General features: G+C 36.4%; 1 protein-coding gene across 2 annotated transcripts; it reads left to right on the forward strand.

Annotated features, from left to right (window-relative positions):
- Positions 1-819: 819 nt before the first annotated feature.
- LOC128550228 (kinectin-like) lies at positions 820-21294 on the forward strand. Of its 2 annotated transcripts, XM_053528827.1 has the most exons (7): positions 822-1961; positions 2228-2320; positions 4079-4231; positions 4673-4738; positions 8055-8165; positions 9976-10101; positions 14729-21294. In XM_053528827.1, the coding sequence occupies exons 1-7, from the start codon at positions 1176-1178 to the stop codon at positions 15134-15136; spliced, it is 1743 nt and encodes a 580-aa protein (XP_053384802.1). In that variant the 5' UTR covers positions 822-1175; the 3' UTR covers positions 15137-21294. The 2 variants fall into 2 exon arrangements, with proteins under 2 accessions (XP_053384806.1, XP_053384802.1); XM_053528831.1 differs by lacking the exon at positions 8055-8165 and having other exon boundaries at positions 820-1961.
- The last annotated feature ends 2146 nt before the right edge of the window (positions 21295-23440 follow it).

The raw sequence follows: 23440 nt of genomic DNA on the forward strand, positions 1-23440 counted from the left end.
CAATTTTTCGCAACACGAATTTGAAGGCAAACTACACAGGGATCGAATTTAGTGGTTGCTAACTCGCAAAGTTTGTGTAAGAATAAAAAAATGTGAGAAGGAAATCATGGCAATCGAATGTTTTCGTGATCACGTTTGAAAAACGACAAATCCATTGCTCTTTAAAAACTCCTTTGGGGTAGATATTTTACCAAAAATCACATGACCGCTTGTAGATGCTTGTCGCATTATACAAATGTAATTATATCTAAGTAAGCGTTAAACGATATTTCTTTTCGTTTTGGTCGGTGATTCGCAACTGCAAAAATCGAGAGGAAAATAACAAGTTTCTTCGGGCGAAAAAGGCCCACAGAGACCGAAAATGCTAGCGACTACACGGGCAGTGACCTGAAATAGCCTATAACTTCCGAGTCTAGCCCAAAATCCAAAGAATCATCAAGGCTGTTCGAACCGTGAAAAGGCAGTGGCTATGATTACCGTATCGTAATCCTAGCCTCCGATGCTAGGATTACGGAAGTTCCGTATTCCTAGACAACCCTATGAGGATAGGCTAGGATTAGGGAAGTATTTAAAAGGCATCAATATATGTTAGGACATGCATAAATGATGTTGTAAACTTACTTATTTCACTACAAGGATATCTTATACTTCATATCATAAAACAGGGTAAGCTAGACTTAGAATTTAGGGAGAAGTCACTTCTCCCTCAGCTTAGATTAGGGACAAGTGGAGAGATCTGAGGGAAAAATGGAAAGATTTTAGTTCTATGGCAGAAGAAACTACATGTACTTGAAACTGTTTTTTATAATTCCTGTATTTGTTTAAGTTGATCAATTCATTCACTGAAAATGCAAGTGTATCTATTTTCTTATCTTGTGAATCTGATTGATTAAATTGTAATTCAGAGTATATTTTTAAGTCTTGTCCAATCAGTGCCCACAGCAAAAAAACCCTGTAATTATGGATACAATTTACAAAGAAAGTACATTTAATAATCTTAAACTGACTCCAGAAAAATATATTAAGAAATCTAACTCCCAGTTAATTTCTTTATTCAAATAGTCATAGGTTCTAGAATTCTTTTTCTTTTCAGAAAAAAAAAAAGAAACCTGATACAGATGAGGCAGAACAGTCTTAACTTAAGGCAGTTATTCTAGATGAGTTAGAAATATATCATGTTGTCGAACTCTGCATCAGACCCATCAGAACAAAATAATTTGATGCTGTCAGAAAGTGAAGGTGTTACAAAGGATCAAAAGACAGTAACTTGTGACACCAATACAGAAAATTCTTCAGGAAAGGACGGCAGTCCTAACCAAGGATCAGCAAACAATATGAATTCTCGTGGGCAGTCGAATCCCACCAATCAAGTACCTGTACCAGGACAAGCAACTGGCACTAGACATTTAAGGCCATGGGAGAATATTGGAAACCCACAGCAAAGTGTTCCTGTTGACAGAATTCTTGAATTTCTCATGCAAAGTTTACACTTAAAACAGAAGGAAATTAAGGATTTGAAAGACCATTGTGCCCATTTAGAACTAAAAATAAGGATGGATAGTTACGAAAAGAAAGTTCTCCCCACAACAAGCAAGGAACCTATACTACGATCAAAGTCTGCACCAGAAAGTTCTAAATTTCCAGACTTTAGAAAATCGTCTGCCCCAGAAATATTTCTATTTCCTGATACAAAATATAGAAATGACAAAAGTGTTGCTGACAATAAGAATCAGAATAGAGAAGATGTTGCTAAAAATATAGGTTCAAGCCCAGTGAGTGCAGATGGACTTAGCAGTACTGGTGATTCAGATTTACAGTCGTCGGAAAAAGATTCCTGCGAGTTTCAGAGTTTGAGGGACAGCTTTCAAGAACCACCAGGTGTTTCAGCACAGTACTTCAACAATGTGATCAATGAGTTAATGAAGACAAAGATCTGCCTAAATAATCTACAGATGAAACAGGTAATGACATGTTTTTAGATTATATTCCCCTATCAAGTTTTAGCAAGTACTGTAACAAATACAAATAAAAATATGAATATATTAAAAGAAAAAATGAACACGACTAGTTTATCTCTGCAAAAACTGCCAGTCTTCTGAATATTAACTAGCCTTTTTTGTACAGAAGACATAGTGAATGACAGCGAAAGAATCTGCAACAAACCTGGTCTGTTCATGTATTACTTGGACGAATGTTATTTTCGTTATTCTTTCTTTTCATCACACAGAAAGCTCAAAGTGATGGTGCTGCAAATGAGAAAGAAATGGAAAAGATGAGAACTGAAATACAACAACTTAGATTGACCAATCAGAAGTTAAAGGTAAACTTGTTTTTCTGGGATTGATCAATCAGAAGTTAAACTTTAAAGGTAAACTTGTTTTTCTGGGATTGATCAGTCAAGTTAAAGGTAAACTTGTTTTTTCTGGGATTGATGAATCACAAGTTAAAGGTAAACTTGTTTTTCTGGGATTGATCAATCAGAAGTTAAAGGTAAACTTGTTTTTCTGGGATTGATCAATCAGAAGTTAAAGATAAACTTGTCTTTCTGGGATTGACCAATCAGAAGTTAAGTGTAAATTGGTCTTACTGAGATTGACCAACCAAAGTTAAAAGAATGATTGACCAGTCAACAGTATATGGAATAGAGAGCTGACACAGTCATCCAGCAGTTACACTGTCTAACTATGAAACCTGGGAGAGAGAACTAACAAAGCTATTGTTGTATGGATGCTATTCATGTATTGGTGCTTACACCTGGCACACTTAATTTAGAATCTGGAAGTCTTCTTATATTGTCTTCACTGAAGTTCCGTATCTTGCAATATCCTCAAACTAAAATTACTAACAATATTCTAGAACAGTCACCCATATGATATGTATCACTGATGGTGTCTATAAATCTTAAATACAAACAAACAAACAGGCAATTACTTTATAAGTACAAGATACATTTTCACAAACTTACATGGAACTTAAGCTTTGCCCCTTGTCTGTCCTTCAGTCTCTCCATCTGTCAGTCAAAGTTTGATCCTGTAATAACTTTAAAAGTACTTGACATTTTTTCTTGAAGCTTGGTACATGGATAAATGGCAGTATGGAGAATATGCTTGTCCCCTTGTTTTATTTCTTTCGCCAAAAAAAAATGCAGTCACTTATTATGTCAACTAATAGTCGAAATATATGACAGTTGAAGTTGCAAATTGGGATCTGGCAACATCTTAAAAAGTACATAATATTTTTTCATTAAACTTGATAAATTGGAAGATCATGGCAATATTGAGAATATGTACATACTTTCATTTGGCAACAAATAATTCAAAGATATGACAAAAAGTAGACTTTGCGATAACTTTCAAAGTAAAAGAGTTGTTTTCATGAACTTTGGTAAATAGGTAGAAGACAATATAATGGAGAACATTCACATTTTTTTTCTCTGTCTATCTGTCTGTTACCAATAGTGGATTCTATCATAACTTTTAAAGTACAAGAGATTTTTTCTCAAAACCTAGGACATATTTAGTTATAGAATATACAGATCATTTTATTTTGTCCCTCTATCTGTCTGTCTAGTCACAAAAGATAGATCCTTTGTCAGTTTGTGCAAAAGATAGATTCATTATTAACATTCAAAGTACGTTTTTTCATGAAACCAGACATACATTGGCTATTGTAGCTTATTTTGGGGTGGAGTGGGGGGGGGGGGCGATAATTTAGTCTGTTTACCATAAACACAGTCTACTGGACTTGCATGCTTTAAATAGAAAGTAAAATCTACTATCAAAACCCTTATTAATTATAGTTACTGTAGTTATATTGCACAACTTTGTAGCTGAAGTTATGATATGTTTGAATATTTTGTGAAATTTTTAATATTGTGCAACAGTCTTCAAAATTAAATCCCAACAAAAAAAGAAAGAAAATTTCCGTTTATTTTCTCTTTAAAGTTTGAAATCTACAAATTTGAGCACCCGCAAAATAGCTGCTTTTGCCTACATAAAATTATATGCCAGCAAATTTATTTGTAAAAAAATTAATCTTTCAATATGATATCATCAGACTTTGGCTGAAATTATTTCAGAGAGATCTTGATGCAAAAGAGGCAGAACTAGCAGAAATGGCAAAATTGGAAGCTGAGCCTGTCGCAGTCAAAGATGAAAGTTTTGAACTGAGTGCAGAAAGTGATCCAGATATGATGGAACAGTCTAAAGATGAGAGCAATCCAAGTTCACAAGTAAGTGACAGTGATGCAACTTTTTAAGGAATACAGATATTTAAATTGTATTAAATTTGAATTTATTCTAATTATTTTCAATTCAGTTTAAATATGAATACGGATGTGTACATTAAACAAAATAGTGTTTTTCATACTTGATTGAAAACTACAGAACAGTGGTCTGTTCTTTGTTATTCTTTTACCTTGGTTTCAAAAATATGACAAAAATGTAGATTTTGCTATAACATGTAAAGTACATGTCTTTAAGAAGTTTTCATGAAATTTGGTAAAAAGATAGAAGAAAATGTGGAGAATATGTAGATTCTATTTATAAGTAAAAAATGTGGTTCCTTTGGCTGTCAGTATGACATTGCCCCTTCCAGCTGGATACTTTTATTTCTTAGCAATAATCTTGTAATAAATCACTCAAACATTCATCAACATTGATCATATTAATAGGGGTCTACTGAAGCAGAAATTCAAAGGTTGCGAGAGGAAGTTGAGGAACTCACCACCCAGAATCAAGTGAGTAATAATTTGAATTGTAAAATTGTTAAGGTTGCTGACTTAGAATCACTTGCCTGTCACTGCTGTGGGTTCGAAACCTCATTTGGGATATAACATTCTTCATACAAGGAAGTAATCCAGTCGGCTTAAGGAAGTTCTGTTGTTCTACATAGTTTTCTGTCCATGCCTCAAACAGTGCATAAAGGGGCACCTGGGGGTCTTCCTCCACTATCAAAAGCTGGAAAAGTGGCAGTAAGACCTATATTGTTTCAAGGTTAAACGATACAAAACATTTTCTGTTTGTTCTAAACTCAATCAGTTTTGACATCAGTTGCCCTCACTGCTGTCGGTATTCTCTGTAATTCTTCCATGTAAATGGTTTGTTGGCTTCTGGCCAGGTCTTCTTGCCTGAAACAATGCCAGTTGGAGCAGCTGGTGTGTTCCTGTACCATCAAAACCTGAAAAGTTGTCATATGACCTATAATTGTGTCTGTGTGATGTTAAACAAAACAAGAAACAAAACATTAGTTTGAAAAGAGCTACTATATCTTTAATTTATGCTTAATGAATTTAGTGCATTCATAAGGAGGGGTAGGTTTCATAGAGAAGAGGTGTACATACAAGGAACCACAAACCTTTAGACTGAATAAATTAAATGATGTCACAGTTCAAATGCAGCATTCTTTCTTTTGTATTTAAATTTTCATCATGTAATAAGTCCCTAGGCATATACATGTATAAAGTGTCAGTACTGTCTCTCGGGATCAATTCAGTGAATTTTTACAAAAATGTTTAAGTAGCAGTGCAGGTTAAAGGGTTATAAGATTCTTTCACTGGTTATAGGTGCAGATGGAAATTTCCGGCCTCGAGGGTAACTGTTTAGGCGGTAACGAGGTTCCTACCGAGTTACCGCCTAAACAGTTACCCGAGAGCCGGATATTCCCATCTGCACCTATAACCAGTGACAGAATCTTTTTCTTGCATACCGATATCAAGATATAATAATAAAAATAAAATCAGTTGAACGGCTTTCTTTTTAGAACTATTTCTTATAGCAGCGTATTTAAACAAAGCACGGGAAATCAACGTCCGTAAACAGGAAAGACGTCATGATGTTTCAAAGACAAATAATGTTTAGTTCCGGTTTTGTTTTATCAGTTCCAGCGTAACGTTATGAATTTTTGATAAAATAACGTGTTTTTAGCTCGACTATTCGAAGAATAGTCTAGCTATTCTACTCACCCTGGCGTCGGCGTCGGCGTCACACCTTGGTTAAGTTTTTGCATGCAAGTACATACAGCTATCATTTAAAGGCATATAGCTTTGAAACTTATTTATTCTTTTTCTAGGTCAATTACCTACCTCTCTGGGTCAAGTCCCATAACTCTGACATGTATTTTGAGCAAATTATGCCCCCTTTTGGACTTAGAAAATTTTGGTTAAAGTTTTACATGCAAGTTACTATCTCCAAAACTAATGCAGATATTGAATTGAAACTTCACATGTGTCTTCGGGGTTATAAAACTAGTTGATAGCACCAAGTCCCATAACTCTGACCTTCATTTTGGCCAAATTATGCCCCCTTTTGGACTTAGAAAATTCTGGTTAAAGTTTTGCGTGCAAGTACATACAGCTATTACTAAAAGGCATATAGATTTGAAACTTATTTTTTCTTTTTCTAGATCAATTACCTACCTCACTGGGTCAAGTCCCATAACTCTGACATGTATTTTGAGCAAATTATGCCCCTTTTGGACTTAGAAAATTCTGGTTAAAGTTTTACATGCAAGTTACTATCTCCAAAACTAATGCAGATATTGAATTGAAACTTCACATGTGTCTTTGGGGTTATAAAACTAGTTGATAGCACCAAGTCCCATAACTCTGACCTTCATTTTGGCCAAATTATGCCCCTTTTGGACTTAGAAAATTCTGGTTAAAGTTTCGCGTGGAAGTACATACAGCTATTACTAAAAGGCATATAGATTTGAAACTTATTTTTTCTTTTTCTAGATCAATTACCTTCCTCACTGGGTCAAGCCCCATAACTCTGACATGTATTTTGGCCAAATTATGCCCCTTTTGGACTTAGAAAATTCTGGTTAAAGTTTTGCGTGCAAGTACATACAGCTATTACTAAAAGGCATATAGATTTGAAACTTATTTTTTCTTTTTCTAGGTCAATTACCTACCTCACTGGGTCAAGTCCCATAACTCTGACACGTATTTTGGGCAAATTATACCCCTTTTGGACTTAGAAAATTCTGGTTAAAGTTTTACATGCAAGTAACTATCTCCAAAACTACTACAGATATTAAATTGAAACTTCACATATGTCTTCGGGGTTATAAAACTAGTTGATAGCACCAAGTCCCATAACTCTGACATGTATTTTGGGCAAATTATGCCCCCTTTTGGACTTAGAAAATCCTGGTTAAAGTTTTGCGTGCAAGTACATACAGCTATTACCAAAAGGCATATAGCTTTGAAATTTATTTATTCTTTTTCAAGGTCAATTACCAACCTCACTGGGTCAAGTTCCATAACTCTTAACATGTATTTTGAGCAAATTATGCCCCCTTTTGGACTTAGAAAATTCTGGTTAAAGTTTAACATGCAAGTTACTATCCCCAAAACTAATGCAGATATTGAATTGAAACTTAACATGTTTCTTCGGGTTATAAAACTAGTTGATAACATCAAGTCCCATAACTCTGATATGTATTTTAGTCAAATTATGTCCCCTTTCGAACTTAAAACTCTTTTGATATTTAACATTTTGGGTAATAATTTCCTGCTTCTGTGACAATATTTCGAATAGTCGAGCTTGGCTGTCTTACGGACAGCTCTTGTTAATCGAGAAATATACTATCAGGAACAAAGAGGAACTGTCAAGGTATTGGATTTTTATTCCGTTTTTCGAAATAAAACGTAAATAACTACATAAATCTTCTACATGTATGTAGTTCGTAATACGTCATTTAAAGCACGAGAGTCATCTTACACCCCGGGGTGTAAGATGGATTTTTCCAGCACCAGTAAAAATACTGGAAATCCCCGTCTGGTATGCAAGAATGTGCAGAGAAAATTTTGTGAGTGAAATATATCAAATATGTTTTTACTGGTATGGAACTACTAAGTGAATAACATTCAATTAAAACCATTGAGAAGGCCTTAAATATAACAACAACAAAAAAAAAACATTTTTGCATGTGGTTATGATGCAACGCATGAAAATAATGCCACTCATGAAAATGCTGCATCTGATGTTTAAATTATTAAAGGTATTTTACACTGAAACAAACAAATATTCTTAAATTTATGAATATTACAGGTTATCAAAGAAGAAAAGAAAGAGTTGGAGAGCATACTGATGAAAGATAACCATGACATAAATCGAGAGCTTATTCAGTTAAATGATGCATACGATGTTTTGAAAGAAAATGTAAAATTACAAATTTTAATTAATTTTTATCTGAAGTACATTGCAGTTTGAACTTAATAAAACAGGCTTGTTTTCTATTAATCTGCCACAATGTCAGTATAAGTGACTCTAATAATTAAGTTAAATTAAATGCTTCATTTTCAAGTAGTATAGCTTTTTGTTGTCACCCTTCCGTTGGCATTGCCGTTCTTGTCACTGAAGTTTTGCATTGAAGCAGGTTTCTTAAAACTAATGGGACAAATGCTTTTTTCCTTCACACGTATCTTTCACATCATGAGGTGACCTCATGAGACAAGTTACACAACTCTAGATTATATTTTGTCAAAATTATGACTCTTTTTAACTAAGAAATTTGGGTTCAAGTTTTTCATGTAATCATGTTTCTAAGAAACTGCTAGGCTGATTGTTTTACAACTGCACACAAGACTTTGGCATCATCAGATGATCTCATACCTCTGGCTTACATTTGTCAAATTTATGCTGTTTTTGTGCAAGTTTTACATGTAAGCATGATTCTCAGACAGTACTTGACCAAATGTTTTCAAATTCTGGCATCAAATGATAATCTCACTTGGCAGGTTTTGTATTTTGCTTTCATTTTAACAAACCTATGTCCCTTTTTCACCATTAGAAATTTTGTTAAAGTTTTTCATGTAAACAGGATTCTCAAGAATTATCTTACTGAAAGTTTTCAAAACCATAAGTTTTCTGCATAATTAATTATTGTTTTGAGCCAGGTTATTGTAGTTTACACAAAAATTCCCCCTTTTATGACATAAAAACTTTGATACATGTATAGCTTCTGTTTGTAAGATAACATGATGTGGAAGGGTTTCAAATCAGGGTTTTTTCTAGCTAATTTGGGAACATAACCTATACCCCCAAAATTGGGAATTTTGACGCATAAATGTTCCAAACTGGGAAATATTTAGTCCCATAGGATATAGCAAGGATGTGTTTAAGCACTTTCCCATACACTTGTTTCACATTGTACAACCTCTTTAACATACTTCCATTACAAAATTGTCCATAATTTGGTCAATGTTTGTGCAATTTTGATGAATTTTTTTTTCAGAATGTAGATTGGGAATTTTTGCACTCATTTTGGGAAAAATACATACTTTTTTGCATTGGGAATATAGCCGAATAACGGCTATAAAAACGGCCGGAAAAAACCCCTGCAAATACTCAAGTACACTGTCTTTAGACCTTCCTGGTTAAACATTATTGCTATCATCAATGTAAAAATTATGCTATTAAAAAAAGTGTATTTGGTTAATTGAATATGCTGATTTGCTGAAAATTAATTCCTACATATTTATATTTAGTCTGTAGAATGATTGTAATTAGTTGTAATGCTGATAAAAATGGTAAAAGAACATCTAAATCTTCGTATCTGTATTTCATTACTTGTTCTTGTTTCTTTGATCTTAGCATAATTGAAGTTACGTAAGACATAAAATTGTTACAATATAGAAGTCTTAAAAATAATTCTTTGATATGTATTTTGTGCAAAACTCTTCACTGAATTGGATCTCAGTAGTTAAGTGTTTACTTGCCCCTGATGTCTGTTGGATCGGGCCTTGCTAGGGTTTTCATTTGAAGAAGCCATTCATGTAGGTTATTGAAAGTTGGTGGTTCTTCCAGTGTGCCTGCTGCAGCCAGAAATAATATCCATAGGTGAGCCAGGGGTCTTCCTCCAGCAATAAATTAGTAGTTTCAGTATGACCTAAATTGTGTATGGACTTTAAACCCAACAAAGCAAGATTTTTGCCTGGCAACAGTGTGTAAAATGTCATGTTTTTTGCAGGTTAAAATCTTAAGCAAATGTCTTCAGGAGGAGAAAGCAAGGTCAAAGAAAATAGATGAAAAACTGAGAATTAAAACAGAAGAAACCAGAAAGATTTCAGCACAGCTTGGCCGTCTTAGGCAACATGTAAAATCTTTGATATATAATATGCAGTTTTAAAGGTCACATATACATGTATTAGTTGAACCACTACTTCATTTTTAGCTCACCTGTCACAAAGTGACAAGGTGAGCTTTTGTGATCGCGCGGTGTCCGTCGTCCGTCGTCCGTCCGTGCGTCCGTCCGTCCGTAAACTTTTGCTTGTGACCACTCTAGAGGTCACATTTTTCATGGGATCTTTATGAAAATTGGTCAGAATGTTCATCTTGATGATACCTAGGTCAAGTTCGAAACTGGGTCACGTGCGGTCAAAAACTAGGTCAGTAGGTCTAAAAATAGAAAAACCTTGTGACCACTCTAGAGGTCACATTTTTCATGGGATCTTCATGAAAGTTAATCAGAATGTTCATCTTGATGATATCTAGGTCAAGTTCGAAACTGGGTCACGTGCGGTCAAAAACTAGGTCAGTAGGTCTAAAAATAGAAAAACCTTGTGACCACTCTAGAGGTCACATTTTTCATGGGATCTTCATGAAAGTTAATCAGAATGTTCATCTTAATGATATCTAGGTCAAGTTCGAAACTGGGTCACGTGCGGTCAAAAACTAGGTCAGTAGGTCTAAAAATAGAAAAACTTTGTGACCACTCTAGAGGTCACATTTTTCATGGGATCTTTATGAAAGTTGGTCAGAATGTTCATCTTGATGATATCTAGGTCAAGTTCGAAACTGGGTCACGTGCCTTCAAAAACTAGGTCAGTAGGTCTAAAAATAGAAAAACCTTGTGACCTCTCTAGAGGCCATATATTTCAAAAGATCTTCATGAAAATTAGTCAGAACGTTCACCTTGATGATATCTAGGTCAAGTTCGAAACTCGGTCACGTGCCTTCAAAAACTAGGTCAGTAGGTCTTAAAATAGAAAAACCTTGTGACCTCTCTAGAGGCCATATATTTCACAAGATCTTCATGAAAATTGGTCAGAACGTTCACCTTGATGATATCTAGGCCAAGTTCGAAACTCGGTCACGTGCCATCAAAAACTAGGTCAGTAGGTCAAATAATAGAAAAACCTTGTGACCTCTCTTAAGGCCATATTTTTCATGGGATCTGTATGAAAGTTGGCCTGAATGTTCATCTTGATGATATCTAGGTCAAGTTCGAAACTCGGTCACGTGCCATCAAAAACTAGGTCAGTAGGTCAAATAATGGAAAAACCTTGTGACCACTCTAGAGGTCACATTTTTCATGGGATCTTCATGAAAGTTAATCAGAATGTTCATCTTGATGATATCTAGGTCAAGTTCGAAACTGGGTCACGTGCGGTCAAAAACTAGGTCAGTAGGTCTAAAAATAGAAAAACCTTGTGACCACTCTAGAGGTCACATTTTTCATGGGATCTTTATGAAAGTTGGTCTGAATGTTCATCTTGATGATATCTAGGTCAAGTTTGAAACTGGGTCACGTGCCTTCAAAATCTAGGTCAGTAGGTCTAAAAATAGAAAAACCTTGTGACCTCTCTAGAGGCCATATTTTTCATGGGATCTTCATAAAAATTGGTCAGAATGTTCATCTTGATGATATCTAGGCCAAGTTCGAAACTCGGTCACGTGCCATCAAAAACTAGGTCAGTAGGTCAAATAATAGAAAAACCTTGTGACCTCTCTTAAGGCCATATTTTTCATTGGATCTTTATGAAAATTGGTCTGAATGTTCATCTTGATGATATCTAGGTCAAGTTCGAAACAGGGTCATGTGCGGTTAAAAACTAGGTCAGTAGGTCTAAAAATAGAAAAACCTTGTGACCTCTCTAGAGGCCATACTTGTGAATAGATCTCCATAAAAATTGGTCAGAATGTTCACCTTGATGATATCTAGGTCAAATTTGAAACTGGGTCACGTGCCATAAAAAACTCGAAACTGGGTCATGTGCGGTCAAAAACTAGGCCAGTAGGTATAAAAATAGAAAAACCTTGTGACCTCTCTAGAGGCCATATTTTTCATGAGATCTTCATGATATTGCCATATTTTTCATGGGATCTGTATGAAAGTTGGTCTGAATGTTCATCTTGGTGATATCTAGGTCAAGTTCGAAAGTGGGTCACATGCCATCAAAAACTAGGTCAGTAGGTCAAATAATAGAAAAACCTTGTGACCTCTCTAGAGGCCATATTTTTCATGGGATCTGTATGAAAATTGGTCTGAATGTTCATCTTGATGATATCTAGGTCAAGTTCGAAACAGGGTCATGTGCGGTCAAAAACTAGGTCAGTAGGTCTAAAAATAGAAAAACCTTGTGACCTCTCTAGAGGCCATCCTTGTGAATGGATCTCCATAAAATTAGTCAGAATGTACACCTTGATGATATCTAGGTCAGGTTTGAAACTGGGTCAAGTGCCATAAAAAACTAGGTCAGTAGGTCAGATAATAAAAAACCTTGTGACTTCTCTAGAGGCCATACTTTTCATGGGTCTGTATGAAAGTTGGTCTGAATGTTCATCTTGATGATATCTAGGTCAAGTTTGAAACTGGGTCAACTGCGGTCAAAAACTAGGTCAGTAGGTCTAAAATTATTAAATCTTTTGACCTCTCTAGAGGCCATATTTTTCAATGGATCTTCATGAAAATTGACCTGAATGTTCACCTTGATAATATCTAGGTCAGTTTCAAAACTGGGTCACATGCGGTCAAAAACTAGGCCAGTAGATATAAAATAGAAAAACCTTGTGACCTCTCTAGAGGCCATATTTTTCATGAGATCTTCATGAAAATTAGTGAGAATGTTCACCTTGATGATATCTAGGTAAAGTTCAAAACAGGGTCACATACCTTCGTAAAATTGGGCAATAGGTCAAATAATAGAAAAACCTTGTGACCTCTCTAGAGACCATATTTTTCAATGGATCTTCATGAAAATTGGTCAGAATTTTTATCTTGATAATATCTAGGTCAGGTTCAAAACTGGGTCACATGAGCTCAAAAACTAGGTCACTATGTCAAATAATAGAAAAAACGACGTCATACTCAAAACTGGGTCATATGGGAAGAGGTGAGCGATTCAGGACCATCATGGTCCTCTTGTCTTAGATTAAAGACCTCATTCATCTTGCTTATATGGCTTTGAACCACTTTCCCTACATTTTTCTACACTTGTCTGTCCATCCTTTCGTCTGTCTGTCCAATCAGAATTTGTGTTGCGCATATCTTAAAACGTATTTACCCCAGAGTTATCAAACCTGACAGGATTGCCATTCAGCATGTTAAGTTTTACACCAGGTATTTTAATTGGAATTTCCCACAACCAGACCAGAGTTATGGCCCTTGACTTAATCAGAAATATTCATAAAATGAGCCTAAATGTTTGTTTAGATGTATCTTAAAAAGATTTGACCTAGGATTGTGAAACATTACAGAAATATTATTCATCATGTTAAGTTATGCTCCTGGGATTTTGTTACAGATTTAAGTCGGTCATACTACAGTTTTTACCCTTGACTTATTTTAAAATATACATGAAGTGCTTAAAATTTTATATGGCAGTCATCTCTAAAATATTTCACCTAGAGTCATGAAACAATATAGTGACAAGAAGGGGAAGGGGGCACCAGTGTCCTGTGGACACACATCTAGTTTTATTTGAAGAAAACATTCAACTGGTTTACAGAAGGTAAATGGTTCTACCCAGGTGCTGCCCATGGCATAGGGGCACCTTGGGAGTCGTCTTTCACCTTTAAAGGCTGGAGATATTGCCATTTGACTAGGTATGTGCATGAAAAAGCCACTTTATCTATAACTTAATTCTATGTTTCTTTTGATTTTGTTTTAACTGTAAGCTTATTTTTGCATGTTTTGAAATAAAAATTAAATTTTTTAGCTCACCTGAGCCAAAGGCTCATGGTGAGATTTTGTGACCGCTTAATGTCCGTCGTCAGTTCTGCGGCGTGTGGCCGTCAACAATTTCTAAAAAAATCTTCTTCTTGAAAACCACTGGGCAGAATTACACCAAACTTCAAAGGAATTATCCTTGGGTGGCCTCCTTTCAAAATTATTCAAAGAATTGAATTTCATGCAGAACTCTGGTTGCCATGGCAACCGAAAGAAAAACTTTTAAAATCTTCTTGTCCAAAAACGCAAGGCGTAAAGCTTTGATATTTGGCATGTGACATCATCTAATGGTCCTGTATGAAAACTTTCCAAGTAGTGCCCCTCGGGTGAAAAGAGGCCTTGTCACAGGTTTTACATAGACTTTTATAGGAAAAAAAATCTTGTCTGAAAGTCACACGACTGTGACCTTGACCTACTGACCTACTTTTTTGTTTTCTAAGATACAGTCTTTAAATTTGGATGACATGCACAGTTTTGCACACCGATCTTAAAACTGATTTTCAGTGACCATGAATGTGACCTACTGACCTACTTTCTAATATTTTAGCAGTTTACCATTTTAAACATTTGGCTCATATTACTCAGGTGAGCGATTCAGGGTCATCATGACCCTCTTGTTTCCCACATTTGATTAGGCAGCTGGGCAAAAATGCAAATGTTATAAATTCTGGACAAAAGAAATTTCTGCCACTGAAAATTGCCAGTTCATAGTAACAAAATAAACAAGATATATTTTTTTTTTGTTATAATAAAGTGTGCATATTTATTTTAGTATGAAGAGCTTCAACAAGAAAAGAAAGCCATGGAAAAGACACGTTCACTGGAGGAGTCTCCAAGTATGAGGTTTTCATCTTCAAGAAGCCGGACAGTGTCATCAGAAACCAACAGATCAGGTGGTAGCAATCGCTCGGGCGAGTTGCCTCGTTATGGCTCTAATCAGTCTAACTACTCACCATTTAATTCACGAAGCAGCAATTATGATTCTTATAACATACGACCAGAAAAATGGCCTCCGAGGTTAACCCAGAACGATTTGTCCTCTGGAGAACAAGAGCCGAAAATGTCCAATCTTCCACAGTTTGGTGCAGCATCTGCCCCAAAATTTGAATGTCCCCGATGTTGGCAGAGGTTCCAGGTGGAAAACTCGTACCTTATTCATTTGCAGTCATGCTTAGAGTGAGAGTTGTGAATGTATTTTAAAGAGGAATGCCTCCTGGTTTATGTTAGATTTTTAGCTCACCAGAGCACAAAGTGCTCAAGGTTAGCTATTGTGACCGGTCATTGTCCGGCGGCGTGCGACGTCCATCAGCATTTGCCTTGTGAACACTCCAGAGACCCAATATTTATGAAACTTGGTGAGAATGTTTGTCTTGATGATCTCTAGGTCAGGTTCGAAACTGGATCATGTGGGGTCAAAAACAAGGTCAGTAGGCCAGATCAAATGAAAATCTTGTGAACACTGTAGAGGCCACAGTTGTGACTCAATCTTTATGAAACTTGAGTTTGAAACTGAGAGAATTAGTCAGAATGTTTGTCTTGATGATTTCTAAGTCAGATTTGAATCTGGGTCATGTGGGGTCAAAAACTAGGTAACCCAGTCAGATCAAAGGAAAAGCTTGCTAACACTCTAGAGGCCTAAGTTGTGAACCTATCTTTATGAAACTTGGTCAGAATGTTTGTCTTGATGATCACTAGGTCAGGTTCGAAACTGGGTCATGTGGGGTCAAAAACTAGGTCAGTAGGCCGGATCAAAGGAAAAGCTTGTGAACACTTTAGAGGCCGCAGTTGTGACTCAATCTTTATGAAACTTGGTCAGAATGTTTGTCTTGATGATTTCTAGGTCAAGTTTGAATCTGGGTCATGTGGGGTAAAAAGCTAGGTAACCCAGTCAAATCAAAGGAGAAGCTTGCGAACATCTAGAGGCCTAAGTTGTGAACCTATCTTTATGAAACTTGGTCAGAATGTTTATCTTGATGATCTCTAGGTCAAGTTCGAAACTGGGTCATGTTGGTTCAAAAACTAGGTCAGTAGGCCAGATGAAAGGAAAAGCTTGTGAACACTCTAGAGGCCAGGGTTGTGACTCAATCTTTATGAAACTTGGTCAGAATGTTTGTCTTGATGATTTCTAGGTCAAGTTTGAAACTGGGTCATGTGGGGTCAAGTGACCCTATCTTTATGAAACCTGGTCAGAATGTTTGTCTTGATGATCTCTAGGTCAATTTTGAAACTGGGTCATGTGGGGTCAAAAACAAGGTCAGTAGGCCAGATGAAACAAAAAGCTTGTGAACACTCTAGAGGCCACAGTTGTGACCCTGTCTCTATGAAACTTGGTCAGAATGTTTGTCTTGATGATCTCTAGATCAAGTTTGAAACTGGGTCATATGGGTCCAAAAACTGGGTCATGTGGGGTCAAAAACTGGCTCAGTAGGCCAGATCAACTCTGGTGAGCGATATAGGGCGGATGATCAGGCTGGTCTGGATCCATGCAGGTCGCAAACCCACTATGTTGGTTTTCTCATGGCACGGCTATATTATGTTAAAGTAGTATCCACATGTTTTGTATGTAGTGAAAGGACCTTGAGAATGAAAGTTGTCAAACTTTAACTAGTAATTTTGAAAATTCTTGCCTACTAAAGACTTATTTGTGTTGTCTCTGCAACTTCAAAGACATTTTAATTCAATTGATTACAAATTGTTTTTAGCTCACCTGTAGTGACGAGGTGAGCTTTTGTGATCGTCCGTCCGTCGTCCGTTCACAATTTCTTGTGAACACGATAGAGACCACAGTTTGCAATCAATTTTAATCAAACTTGCACATAACTTGTATTGGCATAATATCTCGGTTCCTTTCAAAAACTGGCCAGATCCCATCATGGGTTCCAGAGTTATGGCCCCTTAAAGGGCCAAAATTTACTATTTTTGGCTTGTGAACAAGATAGTGACCACATTTTGCAATCAACTTTAATCAAACTTGCACACAAGTTGTATGGGCATAATATCTCGGTTCCTTTTGAAAACTGGCCAGATGGTTCAACTTGTATTGGCATAATATCTTGGTTTCTTTGGAAAACAGGCCAGATCCCATCATGGGTTAGAGAGTTATTGCCCCTTAAAGGGCCAGAATTTGCTATTTTTAGCTTGTGAACACGATAGAGACCACATTTTGCAATCAACTTTAATCAGACTTGCACACAACTTGTATTGGCATAATATCTTGATTCCTTTCGAAAACTGGCCAGATCCCATCATGGGTTCCAGAGTTATAGCCCCTACAAGGGCCAAAGTTGCTGTTTTGGGCTTGTGAACACAATAGAGACCACATCTTGCAATCAGCTTTTATTAAACTTGCACATAACTTGTATTGGCATAATATCTTGGTTCCCTTTGAAAACTGGCCAGATCCCATTATGGGTTCCAGAGTTATGGCCCCTTTAGGGGCCAAATTTTGCTATTTCGGCTTTGCAGCCATATAGAGACTTCATTTATGGTTTGATTTGATACAAACTTGCAAATTAACTCTTACCCTAACCTGTCAGATCCAATCATAGTTTCTAGAGTTATGGCCCCTGAATGAACATTGAAAGTGCCAAAATATGTTAATTTTTACCTTGTGAACATGATAGATGCCGCATTTTGCATTCAACTTTAGAAAATCATGCACACAACTTTAATCACAATAAGATATCGGTTCCTGTTGCTTGAAGGTCAAGGTCACACATGGAGGTCAAGGTCAGCACTTATCCATAAAATAGTTATGTCTCAGCAATTATTGATGGTATTGGTTTTGAAACTTAATGCATGCCATCAGGTTGACCTAGACACTATGCACTTATTTTATATCTGATTACCTCCCCTGATTTTAATCAAAATGGATTTATATCAGTAAGTACTTATAGGACTCATTTGAAATTTCGTTATTGTCATAAGTTGGACTGAGACAATCAGGGTAGATAACTATGGACCGATTTTATGTCAAATTACCTCCCTTTGTTTAAAAGTAAAATGGGTGTATCTCAGTAACCAATGAAGATACTGATTTGAAATTTCATTTATGCCATCAGATGGACTTGGACAATCAGGGTAGATAACTTTTGACTGAATTTATGACAAATTACCTCCCTTTATTTTATGTAAATGAATATACCTCAGCAGCATCTAATGAGATTGGTTATAAATGTTATTTATGTCTTCCAGGGTAAGGAATAGTCATGCTAGTACAAAAATGCAACATTTGAGCCTAGGACCCTCAAACTTGGTTTGGAGATTGGCCCTTACTAGTGACCCATAGGTCAAAATGGACTGTTACAAGAAAATATTTATCCTGATGATATTTAATGTGTATGCCTATGTGATCTATGTCAAAACTTGTTCTTATCATTATGAGCAATGGTACTCAGGTGAGCGATATAGGGCCATCATGGCCCTCTTGTTATCATATTAAGAAAAAAAATGTCTAGTTTATATGTGCGATAATTTACATCAGGTCACATACGAGGGCCATTTTGAAAATAATGACAATCATGCTGGAATATGGTACACTAAGTACAGACTTCAAATTTAGTTTATCCCTTCAAAGAATTAGCCCTTAACTTGCATGCAGTTCTGCAGTTGTGAAATCAGAGGTGAATGCTGCAGAGTGGTCTCCCCTTGGTATGGTCTTAAGTAACAAAAAATGCAACTCCCAAGTTCTTTATGACCCAGTCATAGTGTCATGTTTTGGCCGCGTCATTGTGCCCGATTTCTGACAACCATGTTTTGGAAAATTGTCGTCACATGTTAGCCACATGAAAGCCATGCTGTTGCCTTGTTGTAGTCCGGATGTGACACAATTGAGAATATCGAAGTCGAGTTATGCCTTGCTGTTACCATGTTGTTCTATGCTGTTATTCGTTATGCCTCGTTGCTGCCACGCTGCACCTAGGGCAGCTAAAACTTGTCACGCATTTTCTGGCTGACTGGCCTAAATAATCAATATAGCTATATGTGGCAGCCAAAACATAACACTAAGACTGGGGCATTATCAACCGGCCGGACACACTATGTTCATCTTCTGTTATATATTATGTTTTTGCTACATTATACTACATTGTACTACGTTCTCGCTGATATGTATGGACCAAAATATGGTATATATAATGACACAACATCTTAGCAATAATATGGGAGTTCTGAACCAATTGTTGCTTTTCTTTGCTGCTTAGGTTCTAGTTGGTGTTTTCAACATTTTCTTGTGGGTTTCTGTTATTTTTGTCATTGCCGCTTACCCTATTTTCATATGCACATAGCTGGTACATGTGCTGATCTTTGTGCTGATTTGTTTTTGTCATTGTCCTCACTTTAGTAACCATATCAACATTATCTCCAACAAAATTATATTCAGGATGCATTGATGTCTGAAACTGTTACAAACTTTCCTCCAGTTCTTCTTTTTTCCAATTAAAGCAGATCTAAATCAGATTCATCATCACCATCTTTGAACATGCTTATTATGTCTGTCAGATATTCAATCTGAAGCATGATATGTTGCTCTCTGCATCTAGATATACTTAGTTTTGTCAATCCTTTTGGTCTGTGCCCAACTGAAAGTCATCATGCTTTTTGATTGCAACGATATAGCTATGGCAGTCCCCTGTTGACTGTATCCTGTTGCATGCAGATTTCTTCAGTCCCCCTTTAAGCAAAACTTTATCATTTATACTCTTCAAGCTTTTCATATCTATTCAGAAAGTATTCAGGAGCTAACAGCCAGTTCGAACATTAGTGCTATACTGTAAAAACAAAAACAAAAGTAAAAGTTTCATCCTGTGGTTCAGTAAAAAGTGTACCCTGATACATGAACAACATCATAAGCATTTAGTTTCATTTCAGCAATACAGCAAATATCATACTGATTCACAAACTCTGTGAATTCTGGTATTCTTAACTTCAAAGACAATCCACAAACATTTATAGATGAGCATTTAATATATAATACTGGAATTGTTCGGTAAACTGTAAATAATCAAAGGATTTATTTATATCCTGAAACATTGTGACTAGAATCACTCAAAGAAATATCAACTGGAACAAACTGACTATCGTTGGTTTAAAGTGTCTGAAAAATACAACTTCTCATCCCTCTTGTCTCCCTAGATGAGATCTTTCAACCCGAGAGCCTGGAGTCTGGATCCACTTGAATCTGGAAAGTTCATCAGGCGATGTGATAATAACATGATCCTTCTTAAAGGTACAATGAATGTTGCTGTCTTTGACTAAGACCTGGGTAACACCAGGAGCATTCTTCACAACTTCGCATAGTCTCATCCTCAAAGGGGTGAGATCATGTTATATAAACATCTTTGTACTTTTTAGCTCACCTGTCACAAAGTGACAAGGTGAGCTTTTGTGATCGCGCGGTGTCCGTCGTGCGTCCGTCCGTAAACTTTTGCTTGTGACCACTCTAGAGGTCAAATTTTTCATGGGATCTTTATGAAAGTTGGTCAGAATGTTCATCTTGATGATATCTAGGTCAGGTTTGAAACTGGGTCACGTGCCTTCAAAAACTAGGTCAGTAGGTCTAAAAATAGAAAAACCTTGTGACCTCTCTAGAGGCCATATATTTCAATGGATCTTCATGAAAATTGGTCAGAATGTTCACCTTGATGATGTCTAGGTCAAGTTCGAAACTGGGTCATGTGCCATCAAAAACTAGGTCAGTAGGTCAAATAATAGAAAAACCTTGTGACCTCTCTAAAGGCCATATTTTTCATGGGATCTATATGAAAGTTGGTCTGAATGTTCATCTTGATGATATCTAGGTCAGATTTGAAACTGGGTCACGTGCGGTCAAAAACTAGGTCAGTAGGTCTAAAAATAGAAAAACCTTGTGACCTCTCTAGAGGCCATATATTTCATGAGATCAACATGAAAATTGGTCAGAATGTTCACCTTGATGATATCTAGTTCAAGTTCAAAAGTGGGTCACGTGCCATCAAAAACTAGGTCAGTAGGTCAAATAATAGAAAAACCTTGTGACCTCTCTAGAGGCCATATTTTTCATGGGATCTGTATGGAAGTTTGTCTGAATGTTCATCTTGATGATATCTAGGTCGAATTCGAAACAGGGTCATGTGCAGTCAAGAACTAGGTCAGTAGGTCTAAAAATAGAAAAACCTTGTGACCTCTCTAGAGGCCATACTTGTGAATGGATCTCCATAAAAATTGGTGAGAATGTTCACCTTGATGATATCTAGGTCAGGTTTGAAACTGGGTCACATGCCATTAAAAACTAGGTCAGTAGATCAAATAATAAAAAAACATTGTGACCTCTCTAGAGGCCATCTCTAGAGGCCATACTTTTCATGGGATCTGTATGAAAGTTGGTCCGAATGTTCATCTTGATGATATCTAGGTCAAGTTTGAAACTGGGTCAACTGCGGTCAAAAACTAGGTCAGTAGGTCTAAAATTATTAAAATCTTTTGACCTCTCTAGAGGCCATATTTTTCAATGGATCTTCATGAAAATTGATCTGAATGTTCACCTTGATGATATCTAGGTCAGTTTCGAAACTGGGTCACATGCGGTCAAAAACTAGGCCAGTAGGTATAAAAATAGAAAAACCTTGTGACCTCTCTAGAGGCCATATTTTTCATGAGATCTTCATGAAAATTGGTGAGAATGTTCACCTTGATGATATCTAGGTCAAATACAAAACTGGATCACATGCCTTTAAAAACTAGGTCATTATGTAAAATAATAGCAAAACCTTGTGACCTCTCTAGAGGCTATATTTTTCAATGGATCTTCATAAAAATTGGTCAGAATTTTTAGTTTGATGATATTTAGGTCAAGTTTAGAACTAGGTCACATGAGCTCAAAAACTAGGTCACTATGTCAAATAAGAGAAAAAAGGATGTCATACTCAGTTCATGTGGGGACAGGTGAGCGATTCAGGACCATCATGGTCCTCTTGTTGTCATTGTCCTCACTCTAGTAACCATATCAACATAATCTCCAACAAAATGATATTCAGGATGCATTGCTGTCAGAAACAGTTTTAAACTTTCACCCTACTCTCCTTTTTAGCTCACCTGCTCAGGTGAGTTTTTCTGATCGCTTGATGTCCAGCGTCTGTCATCCTTCAATATTTAGCTTGTGTATGCGATAGAGGCTGTATTTTTCAACTGATCTTCATGAAATTTGGTCAGAATGATACTCTTGATGAAATCTAGGCCGAATGCAAAAATGGGTCATCTGGGGTCAAAAACTAGGTCACTAGTCAAATCAATGAAAAACCTTTTGTATGCGATAGAGGCTGTATTTTTCAACTGATCTTCATGAAATTTGGTCAGAATAATTACCTTGATGAAATCTAGGCCGAGTTCGAAAATGGGTCATCTGGGGTCAAAAACTAGGTCACTAGGTCAAATCAAGGAAAAACCTTGTGTATGCATCTGGGGTCAAAAACTAGGTCACTAGGTCAAATCAAGGAAAAACCTTGTGTATGCAATAGAGACTGTATGTTTCAACTGATCTTAATGAATTTTCGTCAGAATGATTACCTTGATGAAATCTAGGCCGAGTTAGAAAATGGGTCATCTGGGGTCAGAAACTAGGTCACTAGGTCAAATCAAAGAAAAACCTTGCATATGCGATAGAGGCTGTACTTTTCAATTGATCTTCATGAATTTTGGCCAGCATGATTGCCTTGATAAGATCTAGGGCAGGTTGGAATATGGGTCATCTGGGGTCAAAAACTAGGTCACTTTTAAGATCAAATCAAAGAAAACCCTTGTGTATGTGATAGAGGCTGTATTTTTCAATTGATCTTCATGAAATTTGGTCAGAATGACTGCATTGATGAAAGCTAAGTCAGTTAAGATGTTGGGTAATCTGGGGTCAAAAACTAGGTCACTAGGTCAAATCAAAGAAAAACCTTGTGTATGCGATAGAGGCTGTATTTTTCAATTGATCTTCATGAAATTTGGTCAGTATGATTGTCTTGATGAAATCTAGGTCAAGTTTGAATATGGGTCATCTATGGTCAAAAAATAGGTCACTAGCTCAACTCAAAGATAAACCCTGTGTATGCGATAGAAGCTGTATTTTTCAATTGATCTTCATAAAATTTGGTCAGAATGATTGCCTTGTTGAAATCTAAGTCAAACTGAATATGGGTCATCTGGCGTCAAAAACTAGGTCACTAGGTCATATCAAATAAAATACTTGTTTAAACTCATGAGACCACATATTTGGTCCAATTCTTATGAAAACTGGCCAGAATATTTGTTTCCATGAAATCCATAGGTCAAACATGTTTACACTGTTATGGTGTGTTTCTCAGGTAAGCGATCTAGGGCCATCTTGGCCTTCTTTTTTCCAGGTGAAGCAGATGTTACTCAGTTTCATCATCATCATTTATGAATAGGCTTATTATGTCTGTCAAATATTCAATCTGAAGTGGGATGTGTTGCTCTTTACATCTAGAGATACTTAGTTTTGTCA

The sequence above is a fragment of the Mercenaria mercenaria genome, chromosome 2 (genome assembly GCF_021730395.1).
Source record: "Mercenaria mercenaria strain notata chromosome 2, MADL_Memer_1, whole genome shotgun sequence".
Lineage (NCBI taxonomy): Eukaryota > Metazoa > Mollusca > Bivalvia > Venerida > Veneridae > Mercenaria > Mercenaria mercenaria.